The 17,565-nt window shown below is 36.5% G+C and overlaps 1 protein-coding gene across 1 annotated transcript in view; it reads left to right on the top strand.

Moving 5' to 3' along the window:
* Positions 1-17,565, top strand: part of mboat2a (membrane bound O-acyltransferase domain containing 2a) — a 77,269-nt gene that overhangs the window by 21,267 nt on the left and 38,437 nt on the right. Inside the window, exons 2-3 of the mRNA XM_067368254.1 lie at positions 12,424-12,569; positions 16,318-16,395. Coding sequence (XP_067224355.1) covers positions 12,424-12,569; positions 16,318-16,395 — 224 coding nt within the window. The remainder of the gene's footprint in view (positions 1-12,423; positions 12,570-16,317; positions 16,396-17,565) is intronic.

The following is a 17,565-nucleotide window of genomic DNA, read 5'->3' as shown; positions in this document are numbered from 1 at the left end:
ACAGCTGAATCATGACTAGGTAAGCAAGCAAGGACAACAGCGAAAAATGGCAGATGGAGCAATAATAACTGACATGATCTATGATAACATTATATTTTTAGTGATATTTGTAAATTGTCTTTCTAAATGTTTTGTTAGCATGTTGCTAATGTACTGTTAAATGTGGTTAAAGTTACCATCGTTTATTACTGTATTCGCGGAGACAAGAGCCGTCACTATTTTCATTTTTAAACACTTGCAGTCTGTATAATTCATAAACACAACTTCATTCTTTATAAATCTCTCCAACAGTGTAGCATTAGCCGTTAGCCACAGAGCATATAGCCTCAAACTCATTCAGAATCAAATGTAAACATCCAAATAAACACTGTACTCACAGAAATCGATGCATGCATGCAGCATGAATGATGAACATCTTGTAAAGATCCATTTGAGGGTTATATTAGCTGTGTGAACTTTGTTTATGCACTGTATAACTGCACTTATAGTCGAGAGCTCGGGAGGGCAGGGAGTGACAGATTTAAAAGGGGGCCGCGCAGCCTGAATCGGTGCATAGTTAATGATGCCCCAAAATAGGCAGTTAAAAAAAATTAATAAAAAAAAAATTATGGGGTATTTTGAGCTGAAACTTCACAGACACGTTCAGGGGACACCTTAGACTTATATTACATCTTTTGAAAACACTTTCTACGGCACCTTTAACTATGGCAGTTATAGTTTCCTCATGTGGTTATACTGCTGTAATTAACCATGTCGATAGTTAAAGGGATAGTTCACCCAAAAATGAAAATTCTGTCATTAATTACTCACCCTCATGTCGTTCCAAACCTGTAAGACCATTGTTCAACTTCTGAACACACATTAAGATATTTTTGATGAAATCCGAGAGGTTTATGACTCCATGATACCACCAACATGGTTTATGATACCAGCAATATATAATTACCACTTTCAAGGTCCAGAAAACTAGTAAAGACATAGTTAAAACAGTTCATGTGACTACAGTGGTTCAACCTTAATTTTATGAAGCGACGAGAATACTTTCTGTGCGCAAAAATGAAACAAAAATAACGACTTTATTCAACAATATCTACTAAATTTCCAAATAAACACGTTATTGGAAATCTAAATTTCCAAGAACAAGTTAAGGCAGTATTATACAGAAACTACAGTTAAACAATGGGTCCTAGCAAAAATTGTTAATCTTTTTTTCACAAATGACTTTGGAAACTCGGAATGATGTGGCAGAGAAGGAGATTTGACTTGAATTGTCACTTGTTTTTGAATTCACAAGCCATGGACTAGTTTAAATCATTGAGTATGTGTGTATTTGTGTATGTTTAATTTATCTATATTTGTTTTGACATTTGTTGACATTTTTCTTTTCAACACCCTAACCCTAATGGTGTCACATTTAGAAACCCATGTTTGAGCTTTAGTACAATGTGAACTTAGTACTCGCCCTTTATGTTAGTACACATTTCCCCTCAAATATAAAGGATTGCTTACATTTCACAGAGATATTTACTCAGTACACAGTGACCAGATCTTAATATTGACCTTTAGTAAGTCATTCTCTGTTTCTCTCTGTTCCCAAATGTCCCTTTGCTCATATATTTCTCTCTCAGCTGAAAGGCTGAAGGTGTCTGTGGAAACAAAGCCAGATGGCTTTCTGCAAAGAGAGATGGTTTAGAGCCAAAGGGGGACAAAATCTGTCATCACTGTCTCTCTTTCTCTGTGTCCTTACTGCTGAGACCAGTGCTATTTAGATTGGTGATCATAACTCTCTAAACATTTGCAGCTCAAACAGCATGCAAAAAATTGTTGACTGAATTATTTGTGTTGAAAATCTATGAGGGAGGGTGTTAAAGGGATAGTTCACCCAAAAATGGTACTTATCCTCATGTTGTTCCAAACCAGATATACTTTCTGCTCGTGTTGTCACGGTACCAAAATTTCAGTAGCCTGTACCAATACCAGTAACATTGTGCAGTTCTCTGTACTACAGCAAAAACTTGAATTAAGTACTTGAATTAAGAAAATGTTGTCCTGTTTTGTCTTGTCCTTTGGTTATCACTTTCTATCATCACAGTGTCTGATTCAGTTGTACATTTAAACACAGTTATCAATCCAGAAACTTTGCAGGGTGCTTAGCAGCATGAAAGCTAAACTTGTATTCAGATTGTGAATGGGTAATAAACAGAAAGCAAGAGAAGATCCCTCACTTTAGAATTACTAAGGCTGTAATCTCTAAAGAGCAAGCTTGCTATTCTGAATTGTTGCAAAAACTCCTGTTATAATTATGAAAATTTGTCTTAATTGTACAGCAAATTTCTTTTTTACATCGTGTTTACACTTTGTTGGTTATAATAAAAGGATTTGCACATGTGCAGCTCACGTTAAACAGGTGTTAAAGGGTTATTTCAACCAAAAATGAAAATAATCCCATAATTTTAATTTTCCTAGGTGTATATGACTATCGTCTATCAGAGTTATATTAAAAAATATTCTTGCTCTTCCAATCTTTATAATGGGAGTGAATAGTAACAGATATTTAGTATTAGATATTTTGAAGCCCAAAAAAATCACATCTTTCCATCATAAAAATAATCCACATGGCTCCTGGGGGTAATGTGTTTTTGTCAGAAAAATATCCATAAAAATAAACTAGATTCACTGGCTTCCATACGCGAGTCAATTGCAGCAGAAGAGTGAACTTTGACCTGACACGTGACATATTGACGAATGTGGAAGCGCAGAGGATAAAGCAAAACAAAACGCCGATCACAAATTAGAAGTCTAAAACCAGAATTTTTAAGACAAATGTCGGAGGAGATTGAGTTTGTTGCCCAGCCCTATTTGTTTGAACCGCGAGAGGCATCTACTCTCACCTGAATGTAGTCTATAAAATTTTAAAAGTGGATAGTTTTCTTACAACAACCCACCACTTCAGAAGTTCTTTATTAATCCCCTGGAGTCGTGTATTACTTTTATGATGGATGGATGTGCTTTTTTGGACTTAGGGTTAGGGTTACTATTCACTCCCATTATAAAGCTTGGAAGAGTAAAACTGTTTAGTATAACTCTGATTGCATTTGACTGAAAGAAGAAAGTCATGCACACCTAGGATGGCTTGAGGTGTGAGTAAATTATGGGATAATTTTCATTTTTGGGTGAATTTAAGTATAAGGGGATTCTGACAAACTTACTGAATAGCACCTCTGATAGGCCATTGTGTTCACGCACTCAACAGATATGACTGTGATTGGCCACAATGCTTAACGCTTGTAAAAATACCTTGTAAATAGAAACCTTTGACGCTAAGAGAGCACTCAAACACGAACAAGAGTGCTTGAAAGCAGCGTCTGTCAGCGGTCACTGAATATACCAGGTCCTCTCTAATACCGGTACTGCAGAAATCCTGGTTTAGTAGCGACTGATACTGCTAGGTAGTGATGTGTCATTTTTGAACGATTCGTTCATTTTGAACGAATCTTTAATGTGACTCGGGAAGAACGAGTCGCCTCGGGGGGTGATTCGTTCAGTAGCGCATGCGCAATATTCTATAGGTTCTGTACTGCTAGTAGTAGTTCCCCTGTTTCAGGCAATGCAGTCTGAGCCGGAAAGAGAATTGATTAGTTCTTTTCGTGAGTCTTTCGGGTTTTTGAGCCGTTCCTTAATCACGTGACAGACCCATACACTAAACCAATGCATTCTGAGCCGGAAAGAGAATTGATTAGTTCTTTTCATGACTCTTTCGGTTTTTAAATTGTTTCTTAATCACGTGACAGACCCATATGCTAAACCAATGCAGTCAATACAGTCACGTTGTGTGACCCAAGCACACTATATTTCTAAGTAAATAACTTTAACTCTCCAGTTTTATTTCAGTTTGGGTTACAACTGTTAAAGCTGAAGTTATCATAACCTTAAACTAACATTAATAATTCAAAATGTTATTTGCTTTTAATTTATGTCATTATGTCCTTTTTGAGCAATCTTCTTATACATATATTAGACCAATATGTCAAGTCTGCCTAGGAAAAGCAATTATTATACCAGCAAACTCAAAATTGGAACAAATGAACAAACTAGGCTATAAATACTTTGTATTGTAGGCTTGGATTATTATATTATTATATAGCCTAGAGTTTATTTACAGATAGACAGTCAAAAAGATAAATTAATCAATATTTTATTTATAACAGGGCTTTATTTATTTATAAAATAATAACACACCACAGATCCTCAAGAAACGGTAACAAAAATATAGTGACAGAAATGTCAGAAATAGCGTATGGGTCTGTCACGTGATTAAGGAACGACTCAAAAACCCGAAAGACTCATGAAAGAACTAATCAATTCTCTTTGCGGCTCAGACTGCATTGGTTTAGCATATGGGGCTGCCTGTCACATCATTATTCTTAAACCCAAAGACTTGTCAGACAAGAGGTGCAGTGAGCTTAATTAGCTATCATAAACTGAAGACCCAGGTAAAGAATGAATTAATCATTTCTGAATCTTATAGCATTGTAGTTTTGTATTGTTTGTAGTGTGATCAACATCTGCATAAGTAGTAATGTGTTGGGGAAGTAAAACGTAACATTTTAATTACATTTTGCTAAAATTAACGAAATAAATCGAAAAAAGATTCGTTCATTTTGCTGAACGAGACTCAAAAGTCTGAGTCGGTAAAATGATCCGAACTTCCCATCACTACTGCTAGGTTTGACAACCCTTTCTTCTGTGGAAAACCGAAGGTATTTTTGATTACTTTTTTATTTTTATAATTTTTATTATTATATATTTTTTTATTGTTAATAAAATAGTTACTCAGTTAATTGTATGACACAGCTGGTCATGTGATGCAAATATGGCATCAGCCATGAGGGAGTGACCTGCCCCATGTTTACTATGCCAAACTTTTTAATTAGCAAAAATGACTGACCGCCCCTTTAAGGCAGTGAGAACAGATGAGGTGTTGCTTTGAGGTGATGCATATACCTATGTATATTTACTATTTGCACAGTTCAGTCATTTGTGTCATCATGCAATGCTATAACTCAACCTTTTTTACTTTTTCTTTCTGGTTAATAAAACATGAGAAACCATGGGAATGGGTCTCATACTGAATGCTCATTTGAACTTAGCACTTTCCACCTAATTCACCTGAGTTTGTTCTTAACCTTATTATAGTGTTGATGAATTCAGAGTATTCTAAATGAGCGTCTGTGTGCCCGAGGTCATTTACATAAAACACGCCCAAACCATGTCCATATAAGGGCTTTCCGCGCACCATTTCTTTTGTCACTCTCAGCAAAGAGGCCACCAAGAGAATGTGATTTTTGTATACGAATGATTTTAGTTGTTCCGACAATTTTTCGTAACTTTAGAATTAATTTTAGAATGAGTTATTGATGAAATGATTTGTCTGAGACCCATTGTCCACCAAGCGATGCTCTGTTTTCAAACCATGTGAATTTTAGAGCAAAGATAGGTTATGTTTAATTTGGATTTAATGTCCCAGATTAATTGAGTGTAATTCTGTAGTTATTTTTAATGGCTCTAAAGCGACCACAGATGCCGGTTTAGGTCAGTTCAATCATGAAAGAGCTCTTAGAGATGTAACAATAGAAAATGGCAAAGGCACATCATCTCCATAAATCTGCCTAACCACAATTACTTACAGTTGTGCGTGTGTGTGTGTGTGTGTGTGTGCCTGATTTATCCTGCCAATAACAATGCTTCCTGTGATACAGAAAGCGTGGGGGATATAAAGAAGCAGCCAACGAGCTATTGTTTATGGCTCACTGTTGACCCGTTTATGCAGACTGAAACACAATGGCTGCTTCTGTACAGTATAACCGCCTGTAACGTAAAGGCGACGCGTGAGGTTTCTTGTCAAGGCTGGACACGTTTCCAGCAGTTGAAACATTTCAGACAGGGAGACCCAGAACGAAAGTGACAAGCACCTGAAGGGGACGGAGGAGATGAGAGGTGTCTCAAGGGAGTGACAGAAATAGACCAGGGAAAACAAACCAAAAGCCTTCTGATTGAAGTTTCAATAACATTCCCCAAGGTTTTATTCTAAACAGAACGCTACTGTCGTCTTTCCAGCACATTTTCTGACATTTTTAGAATATAGAGGAGCAATTTATTGTAATATTTCAGTAATCAATATTTCAGATTTTGTTATAGGACGGGACTTTGGTTGTCATCCATGACAGAATCTTATCCCCCTTTTTCAATTCCCTATGTTATTTTATTGATTTTAATTTTTTGGGCTAAGGTGCAGCTTGTTAGCTGAAACTGAACGAAATTGAAATATTTAATTTGACTCTTTTTAGCTTTGGTGATATTATGTAATATGTATTTTCAAAGGCTATAGCTGTAGCTCACTACCTAAAGGCTAACTGAAAACACACACACAAAAAAGAGCATTAAAATGTTTAATTCAAGCATTACAGCTTCAATGGTATAATTTAATTTAAAAGGCCGAGATAGGCTATATCATTACCTTGCTAACTGATACACATGAGGGATTTTTTTTTTTTTTTTTTGGCTTCACAGTGATATTTAATTTAAAAGGGAAGTTGTCTTTTTTTCCTTATTGTGACGTATAATCGAGAAACAGCTTCTTGAACAAGAAACCATGTAAGACGGGGCTTGATTTTTGTCCATGGGGAATTGATTGGGATTTGGGAATTGGTTGTGGTAATTGGTTCCAAACCCATAAGACTTTCATTCATCTTCGGAACACAAATGAAGATCTTTTTGATGAAATCTGAGAGCTTTCTGTCCTTCCATAGACAGCCTATGAAACTGAAACTTTTCAAAAAGGAAGAGATCGTAAAACTAATCCATATGAATTGAACGGTTTAGTCCAAATTTTCTGTAGAGACTCGATTGCTTTTTATGATGAACCGATTTAATTTAGGCTTTTATTCACATTGATCAGTGAACATGAACAGAAGCTCAACCGAACCCGAATGAAACGTGAGAACAAACCTCTTCTGGAAGCTCAAACGTGCTGCGTAACCAATGAGGTTCCGGAAGAGGTTTGGGTTCGCTTGAGCTTCTGTATGTTTCGCTTGAGCTTCTGTTCTGTTTATTCTTCGGTTTACGACAGAAAGCGCTCAGATTTCATCAAAAAGATCTTCATTTGTGTTCTGAAGATGAACGAAAGTCTTACGGGTTGAGGGTGAGTAACTAATGACAGAATTTTCATTTTTGAGTGAACTTAACCTTTATTGAACATATTTTCATGATTTAGACCCTGTAAAACAAATGTCTGTCATTTCTAATCATGCACTGAGTATAGTTACTCTGTTTTGAAAACAAAACAAGTAGCATAATCAATCATTAGTTTAAATGATCTGAAAGTACTTAAACTCAAGGCCATCCTTATTTCTGATGGAGACTGAGATGGGATAGGCCACGCTTCTTGTAATGGACATGCTTTGTCCCTGTCAAATAAAATTGAATGAGTGAACTAAACAAGAGCAAAATGAATGGAGAGTGAGAGATCAATAAAGCAGTGCAGAGTCGGGAAGGCGGAGTTATTTTAAGCCAGTGACGGATTGTTTCTTTGTTGAGCTAGAGCTCATTTGCATGGCAGCAGGCATATGAAGATGACCTCACTCTTGCTTTATCTCTCTCATACTCTCTCTCTCTCATACACACACACACATTCAAGGGAGTCAGACAGAAGGCCACTGAGCAGCAGGGAGAAAAGTAATGTGTCTGTGTTGCTCCCCAGCTGAGGATATATTCAGAATAGCAACTCGTACTGTTTTTGCAATGTGTATATTTTGCACACTGTGCATATTTTCTGTATGCATACAACCATACAACTTTGACTTTCTATATTCAGCAAAATGTGCAGTAGTGTATTACACAATACAATGCACTTGAATCGACCTCCCATCTCCAGAGTGATGAATGAGCCGAAATCTCCTTGACTCATTATTCGCCAAAACAGACATTTTTAGAAAAAAAGTTCATCAAAAATATTAAAGGTACAATTTGTGATATTTTTTTCCGCTAGAGGTCGCTAGAAGCCTATTGAAAACAAAGGCGTAGTTTGATGACGCCAAGTTTTAGAGCGGAAACTTGGGACATGTGATTTCCATCTCAACGGACGGTGCAAAAGAATAGGGATTGGAGTCTGGAAGAACTCATGTTCGTGGATGCGATTATTAACGTTACAGTAGTATGAAGCAGAGCAGGACTGAGTGTTGCGGGAGCTGAATGAGGAGCTGGAGCGATTGATCAACAGACGCCTCACGAGCAGCGGGACTTTTATTATGACACAGTCGCCGGCGCCGCTTCCGCTTTTCCGGTCATGAGTTTACGGGAGCTGTCCTTGTCGACAGAACCAGCGGCAGATGGTAAACCGTAATTATGTTCCATAAATAAGTAACACAATCCACCATAAAACGTGCACGAAGTAAATAAGGAACTGCTTGAAGCAAGCTAGTGGTTTGCTGGACGCCTGACACTACTTCCGCATTTGTCCACGGCACTGTTGTCATGTGGTTTCTACGTCAGTAAAGGCAGTAACAAAGGCGGTAATTGACGTCATTGACAGGCGACTGCACTGCCCCGTGTCACTGTTTAGAATGGGAATTTTCTCATGATTTACAAGTAGTTGAAAACATTAAAGATATTGTTAGTAATCAGCTGGACAAAATATATAACACTAGCCTGGTGGTTTTTGGATATTTTACTGCAAAAATCTTACATATTGTACCTTTAAGTAAATGTATAAATTTCCTGTGCGATAACTGGTCATGCATTAAAGGATTAGTTCACTTCCAGAATTAAAATTTCCTGATAATTTACTCACCCCCATGTCATCCAAGATGTTTATGCATTTCTTTCTTCAGTCGAATAGAAATTTAAGGTTTTTGAGGAAAACATTCCAGGATTTTTCTCCATATAGTGGACTTCAACAGTTACCAACGGGTTAAAGGTCGAAATTACAGTTTCAATGCAGCTTCAAAGAGCTCTACATGATCCCAGACGAGGAATAAGGTCTTATCTTGTGAAACGATCGGCCATTTTCTAAAATAAATAAATATGTAGCCTACTTTTTTAACAACAAATGCTTGTCTTGCACTGCTCTGCGATGCACCATGCCTAAGCGTGACGTAGGCAGAAGTACCGAGCAAGTGTTTACAAAGCGAACGAGCAAAGAATAAGTCAAACGGCCTTTACGAAAAAAGGGTAAAACAATAATATCAGAGGATTTTGAAGTTGGAGGAGAAAATGAGAGAGAGTTTCGCCCTACCACGGTACTTCCACCTACGTCATGCGTGACCTTTCCAATGTGATTACGTAATGCGTGGCACATCACAGAGCTAGTGCAAGATGAACATTTGTGGTTAAAAAGTATATAAATGTTTATTTTTTTTAGAAAATGGCCGATCGCTTCGTTAGATAAGACCCTTATTCCTTGTCTGGGATCATGTAGAGCTCTTTGAAGCTGCACTGAAACTGCAGTTTGGACCTTCAACCCATTGCTAACTGTTGATGTCCACTATTTGGAGAAAAATCCTGGAATGTTTTCCTCAAAAACCTTAATTTCTTAAAGAAAACCTTAAAGAAAGACAAACATCTTGGATCACATGGGGGTGAGTAAATTGTCAGGAAATTTCAATTCTGAAGTGAAATAATCCTTTAAACATGCAATTCAGTGCGAGGTCATGTGTCAGCATTGTAGCATACTTTATTTATCCTTTATTTATCCAGGAAAATCCCATTGAGATATCATAATCTCTTCTTCCAGGGAGACCTGGTCAAGGTCTATATTTTTAAAATAGATTATTTTCATGGGATATTTTTCGGGACCTAACTGAGCAACTAGTTGTTAATGATGTATTTAAATGCATATCAGAGATGTGTCTTCTGTGTGCGCAGTTCAAGAAAATGGGGAAATGGATACGAGCCATGACACATTCGTGTTTCCAGAAAAAACACGATCAAGATCTAAATAAATATAAAAGCTTCATAAAGTAAGACAAAAATAGTGTGACCTCTGCTTTAACAACTCCATAAACTGGATTGTGATAAAAGCCAAGCCCAAAGGGCCTTCTGTGAAGCAGATTTCCAATAAAAAACGCCCTCTCCATAGTGATCTGATTAAAAAAGTATTTGGTCGCTGTAATACAAACCCGATTCCAAGAAAGTTGGGACACTGTACAAATTGTGAATAAAAAAGGAATGCAATAATTTACAAATCTCATAAACTTATATTTTATTCACAATAGAATGTAGATAACATATCAAATGTTGAAAGTGAGACATTTTGAAATGTCATGCCAAATATTGGCTCATTTTGGATTTCATGAGAGCTACACATTCCAAAAAAAGTTGGGACAGGTAGCAATAAGAGGCCGGAAAAGTTAAATGTACATATAAGGAAAAGCAGAAGGACCCATTTGCAATGAACACAATCCACCGTGCCATTCGCCGTTGCCAGCTAAAACTCTATAGGTTAAAAAAGAAGCCATATCTAAACATGATCCAGAAGCGCAGGCGTTTTCTCTGGGCCACGGCTCATTTAAAATGGACTGTGGCAAAGTGGAAAACTGTTCTGTGGTCAGACGAATCAAAATTTGAAGTACTTTTTGGAAAACTGTGACGCCATGTCATCCGGACTAAAGAGGACAAGGACAACCCAAGTTGTTATCAGCGCTCAGTTCAGAAGCCTGCATCTCTGATGGTATGGGGTTGCATGAGTGCGTGTGGCATGGGCAGCTTACACATCTGGAAAGGCACCATCAATGCTGAAAGGTATATCCAAGTTCTAGAACAACATATGCTCCCATCCAGACGTCGTCTCTTTCAGGGAAGACCTTGCATTTTCCAACATGACAATGCCAGACCACATACTGCATCAATTACAACATCATGGCTGCGTAGAAGAAGGATCCGGGTACTGAAATGGCCAGCCTGGCCAGTATTAGACAAGAATTGGACAACATTTCTATTCCTAAACTTGAGCAACTTGTCTCCTCAGTCACCAGACGTTTGTAGACTGTTATAAAAAGAAGAGGGGATGCCACACAGTAGTAAATATGGCCATGTCCCAACTTTTTTTAAGATGTGTTGATGCCATGAAATTTAAAATCAACTTATTTTTCCCTTAAAATTATAAATTTTCTCAGTTTAAACATTTGATATGTCATCTATGTTGTACTCTGAATAAAATATTGAAATTTGGAACTTCCACATCATTGCATTCTGTTTTTATTCACAATTTGTACAGTGTCCCAACTTTTTTGGAATCGGGTTTGTATTATTTTGGTCAAGTGGATAGTCATATCACAAACGTGCATGTGCTATTGTTGAGTAAGTTGCGTTGTGAGTTAAAGAGATCAAACAAAATACAGTTGGACAGTTGGAACAAAAGTTTTCTTTTTTGGGGTGAACTATCCCTTTAAAAATGTTGCTCTTACAGTGGCAGGTATCTTGCTTAAGTAAAATGTTCCTGAAATTAAAAGAAGAGTGAAAGACTATGATTCAACACAGCAGCCTACTGTACATACTTTATGAGATTAGTCATATAAAGCACACAAGACTGTTCAGGTCCAGACATGACTTTGTACAGTAACCAGTGATGTCAAGTAAAATAAAACACTTTCATGGGTTTGTGAGCACAAGTTTTATTTCTTATCACTTGGCATTCATTTTGCAGAGTGGTTGGGCATGGTTAGTGGTTAGTACATGTATTTGTCATCCATCATGCTGCCCTACCCGAGTTTCATGTCATAAAATCCAAATTTGTACAATTTCAAGTTCTTGCCGCATCAGAAAATTCTTTGAATCCATTGATTTCAATGCACATGGTGTCTAGCAAAGACTAAGGGAAAATAAATGGAAACTAAAGGGAAATATGCCAGGGTTTGTGAAAGATCTTTTTTTGCTATACTGTATGTGTATAAAAATGAATTTAATCAGAATACTCAGCTACTTATGAATGGCCGTTGGCTTTTTTCCCCCAATGTAATTTTGCTATGGCATTTAGTAGCAGAAACTAACTGCTGCCAAACAGTTGACCTCCAGTTCTGAATCAAGGGAACATTTCAAGCTTGTTATGATGTAATTTCCTCTTCTCATCCACTGACATGACTTTATCCTCTTCACAAATGCATTTATCTTGTGTTAATGTCAACATAAAATTCAGTGTAAAGCCATAATCCAGATAAGACTTGCATTTGACGATTACATGGAGATTAGTTGTGATTTTCCTATCCTGAAGTGTATTTTAGTTTATTTTTTTGAAGTCACAGTCCAAGGCTGATCTGAAGAACCTTTCTAATTAATCTGGTCTGAAAGATAAGTTTAATTGAAAGTTGTGCTGCTTTCTGACTTTTCTTCTTGATCACTGCGAAATTAACCTTCTGTGTCTCTCATTAGGTGAACTTTGTGGTGTGCCAGCTCTTCGCCCTGGTCACAGCTTTCTGGTTTAGACTCTACCTGCACCCCAGTAAGACGAGTCCCTTCATCCGGCATGTAGTTGCCACCCTGCTGGGCTTCTATTTGGCCCTCTTCTGCTTTGGCTGGTGAGTGTTTGTCTGCTTCATCCCTCATATACCTCAGATCTTCCACATTTGATCCATAGCAGCATCATTGATAGACGGTTAGCAAGCCATTCAATTTATAATGAGGATATGGAGTGCTGGCAGAAGACCAGAGTCTCCTCAGCAGCTACGCTATGAGCTGGTGGAAAATTAGAGATGCTCTGATGGAGCAGTTTGTAGGCCTCTTTATTGATCTGTACATGTTTACAGCAACACACCATTAGTGTAGGAGCTCTGTCCCGTTTTTAAGGACGCCTGTTTTGTTGTGTTCTTTTGTTTTGATGTTTTGCTTTTGCTTTGTTTGGTGTTTTGCTTTTGTTTGATGGTTTTTGTTTTGTTTTGATGTTTTGTTTAGGTATTTGGCATTTTGTTTTTGTTTGGTGTTTTTGTTAGGTGTTTTGTTTTTTGTTTGGTGTTTGTTTTGTTAGGTGTTTTGTTTTTTGTTTTCATTTGTTTTGTCAGGACTGAACCATAAATGCAACTTACCTGCTGTACTTGTTAGTTCAAATTAAATTAGAGTTTATTATAACAGAAAAGCTGTATTGAGATGCATGGAAGGAGTTGTTATTAACGGATAAAAAATGCATTGGTACTGTTTTTTTATTTCACTTTGGCCTTCAATAGTTTAATGCTACTGTGAAATTAAATGGATAAGGAAAACAACCACCTTTCAAATGTTTGATTACAAAATGAGGAGCAAAAATAATCTTCATTCCTTAGTTTAAAGATTTAATATACAGTGAGATCCAAATGTTAGAGATCACCTTGAAACCATGGTGAAAGTTACTGTTGACAGTATTTTCTGATTTATGGAGAGATGAAAATAGATCCCCTCTATAAAAAAAAAAAAAAACTTTAACTCTAATATGTCAACAGATGAATCATAATTTTGAACCTGGCCTTATCCAATATTACATTTTTGTTCTGGAAATGTATGAAATACATGTTTCGCTTATTAGTTTTTAACTTTTCATTTATTTTTATATACTGATAATTAGAGATGCAACGATATATCGGCCAATAATCAGAATGGGCGGATAGTGTGAAAATATGCTTTTATCTGCTGATACCGATTATTGGCCCATGTATTGGTGCATCTCTGTTTATCAGTATATAAAAATAAAAGAAAAATTTAAAAATAGTATGCAAGACACTCATATAAAATATGAATCTAATAGTTTAAAAACAACTAATAGTCAGGGCCGATATATCCTGTCAATCAAAAGAGGGCATGAAAATTCACTGAATTTGTGCTTTGTGTAAAGAAAATGATAACGAAAGTTATCATTTTCACCAGTTTGATGTACAGTATTAATAGTATTTGTATGAATTAATAACATTCAGAAAGTTAAGTAATATTAATTTAATCTTCAGAATGTAGTTGTGTTAATATTAATTTGAGTAATGTGTTTGTTAATAACTGATACCAGTTAATATGAAACAAGTTGATGAAATCGAAAGAATAAAGTTTTTATTTGCATTTCTTTCAAAATATAATCATTAAAAATATAATGATTAATTATGAATTATAATGAAATTATCATTAATTTAAAAGAAGTTATAAAAGGCAGAACCCCCAAACTATTGGTATCGTTTTCAGTATCGGCAGATATCACTATATTGGTGGAGAAAAAAATTGTGTCATGCATCTCTACTGAAAATACAATTTGTAAAGACACATTTTGTACTAAAATGTGAATAAGAAAAATGCAAAGTAAAAGCATCAGACTTTTAGACCTGTTTGTTTCAACATCAACTAAAATAAAAACAGACCAAATTTACATAATCAAATCACAAGATTTTATTTATTTATTTATTTATTTAGTCATAAGGTAAAAGTGTGATAAATTGCTTAAGCTGGCACTTACTGAAAGGTCAATCCACCCAGATCAAACAGGAAGTCATTATGCAATGAACATGACAGCAAGAAGCTGACCAAGATATAGCAGACACTAATGTTTTCCCCTCATTTTGTAGTAAGTACCAATTGCATCAAGCAAATATCTTTTCTATTTGTGTGGCAGTGAGTGAGGGGGTTTCCCTTCCTGATTAGACCGCCAGCTGTTCTGATGCTATCATCACATACTCGGAGAGTTTGCTTTTCTCTCTGCACCCCTCTCTGTCCAGCAGAGGCTCATTCAGATAATTTACTTTCTTAATGCGAGTTCCCGGGTGTTACTGTGTGGGATTCATCAGTACATGTAATTGCAACATAAAAAAAAAAAGTTTGCTGTTTTAAACTCTCAACGAAATGCAATAGCTTTGCCTCACCCCTCAAACAAATTTCCTTTTTGCCGATAGATAGGTGTTGAGTACCAGTGGTTAAGACATAGCTCTAGCTCTATTCTGGTACGGAACGGAATCCAAACAATTCCAGATGGATGAAATCTAGTCCCCCCAACTGTTTCTCCTGTTGGATAGTGTTGATAATGTAGGTCTACTCCTTTTGTGTAAGGAGAAGCTTTATTTGCTTTTTTTTTGCAGCAGTTCAGCATGTTGTGCACACAAATTAGTTATTTTGGATGTGCACGCCTCTTTCAATATAGACAATATAAAGCTAAATATACACTGCAAGCAAAGCGGCATGACAAAGCTATGACACTTCTTTTTGAATTAAAGTGTAGACAATGTAAATAATTAAGTTGTCTTGATTTAGTGAAAGTAGCAATAAAGTCATTCAGCAACTCTATTATCAGACTGTTTTGATCAATTGTCATACATAGGGTCATTGGGATGCTAGGAAACACCCCAGATGGATGGCAAATATATGTGTATATGTGACCCTGGACTACAAAACCAGTCATAAGGGTCAAGTTTTTTTAAAAATTGACATCATCTGAAAGCTGAATAAATAAGCTTTCCATTGATGTATGTGTTAGGATAGGACAATATTTGGTTGAGATTCAACTATTTGAAAATCTGTAATCTGAGGGTGTAAAACAATCAAAATATTGAGAATATCGCCTTTAATGTTGTCCAAATGAAGTCCTTTGCAATGCATATCCACTCACAAAAATATTTTTTTGATATATTTACAGTAGTAAATTTACAAAATATCTTCATGGAACATGATCTTTACTTAATATCCGAATGATTTTTGGCATAAAAGAAAAATCGATCATTTTGACCCATACAATGTTTTGTTTACTATTGCTACAAATATACCTGTGTGACTTACAGTAATACTGGTTTTGTGGTCCAGGGTCACACACACACACACACACACACACACACACACACACACACACACACACACACACACACACACACACACACACACACACACACACACAGACACACACAGACACACACAGACACACACAGACACACACAGACACACACAGACACACAGACACACACACACACACACACACACAAAAATAAATTAGGTACACCTGTTCAACTGCCTGTAAAAACAAATATCTAATTAGCCAATCACATGGCTGCAACTCAATGCATGTAGACATGGTCAAGACAATCTGAAGTTGAAGAAAGGTGATTTAAGTGACTTTGAATCTGGCATGGTTGTTGCTGCCAAACGGGCTTGTCTAAGTATTTTAGAAACTGCTGATCTGCTGGGATTTGTACATGGGCTATAATATGGAATTATTATTTTATTCAGAAAAACACTTCTGTCCTTTTCAAACTGACAGTCTTGTTTCACAGTTTAATAAGTTTTATGTCCAGACTGCTTTCATTGGTATCCTCTTCTCTTTGTGCTTCATTTCAGGTATGCCTTACATTTTCTGGTACAGAGTGGTCTTGCTTACGGCGTTATGATCTTCACAGGTGTGGAACACATGCACAAGTGAGTACCGACCTCACAATCCCCTGCACCATCAAACAGCCCTGCTTCCAGTAACAGGATCACCCTCATGTCAAATCAAAAATGTGTTATGCCATTGGAACAGCCATCCAGTTTACAATATGCCTGAGTTATTCTTCTAGCCCTGCGGTCGGTTTTGTTGAAAAGTAGTCCATGCCACTCTCACCCATCCATTCCATTCTTATCAGTAAACAGCCCCGGGGGAACGAGTGAGTGTGTGTTTTCATCATTGTTTCCACAAGTCGTATGTTGAGTGACGGCTCCCTCTGATCTGAGGTCAGGATCGCGAGACCATGTGGTTTGCCCTGCTGCTCAAGGCGGCACCAAAAATAACTAGTGCTGCTCAATAGTGATTACTATTGAAACCAACACTAATGTGTAGTGGCAACAAAAACAAGAAAAATCATACGATTTGGTTTAGGGGTGGGGGATATGACCAAATTCTTTTTTCTCGATATGAGAAATTTTATTTCATGATAATGATATATATCACGATATAGTTATTTTGTGCTATTTTATCTCATTTCTGTAATTAAAAATAAGAAATAAGAAGCAAATTACAAACAATATGACAAATACAATATAACACATATTATTTAAACTAATTTCATTTTTCAGGTACAATAGGTTTATTTAACATGTAGTTAGTACAGAAATGTAATAATCAAAAGTAAAAATAAGATATTGCATAGTCTTCACTGTATGAATCAAATATAAATGTATTATTCTTATTAAAACTGCAAAAAGTTATTTAGTCAAGAGCAGTAAGTTATTTTCTCTTTTGTTTGATTCACATTAATGACACAGAGCAGCAGGTTTATTAGGCTGCTGTCACTTTAAGAACAAACGCACAGATCCATTATACTGATACACATTCGGTTTACACCCAACTGTTTACTTTCACTTGAGACATAACTGGCTGTGTTTACATGCATGCTCCACACGATGGGCATTTTGACATAATTGTGTGTGTATTCGATCATTCAAGCGTAATAAGAGGCAAAAGAGATCTGTGAGCTTTGTGAATTTGTGATCGCATGCTGAGAGACTTTCTGTGTACTTACGCTGTGTATCAGTCAGCACATGCACTGCATTGAGTTCTTTTCACTGCTTATTTTGCTTAATAATACTTTTTAACATCAAGCATGTCCC

The sequence above is a fragment of the Chanodichthys erythropterus genome, chromosome 18, assembly GCF_024489055.1.
Source record: "Chanodichthys erythropterus isolate Z2021 chromosome 18, ASM2448905v1, whole genome shotgun sequence".
Taxonomy (NCBI): Eukaryota; Metazoa; Chordata; class Actinopteri; order Cypriniformes; family Xenocyprididae; genus Chanodichthys; species Chanodichthys erythropterus.
Note: the sequence above shows the minus strand (reverse complement) of the source record. Positions and strands in the feature narration are given on the sequence as shown.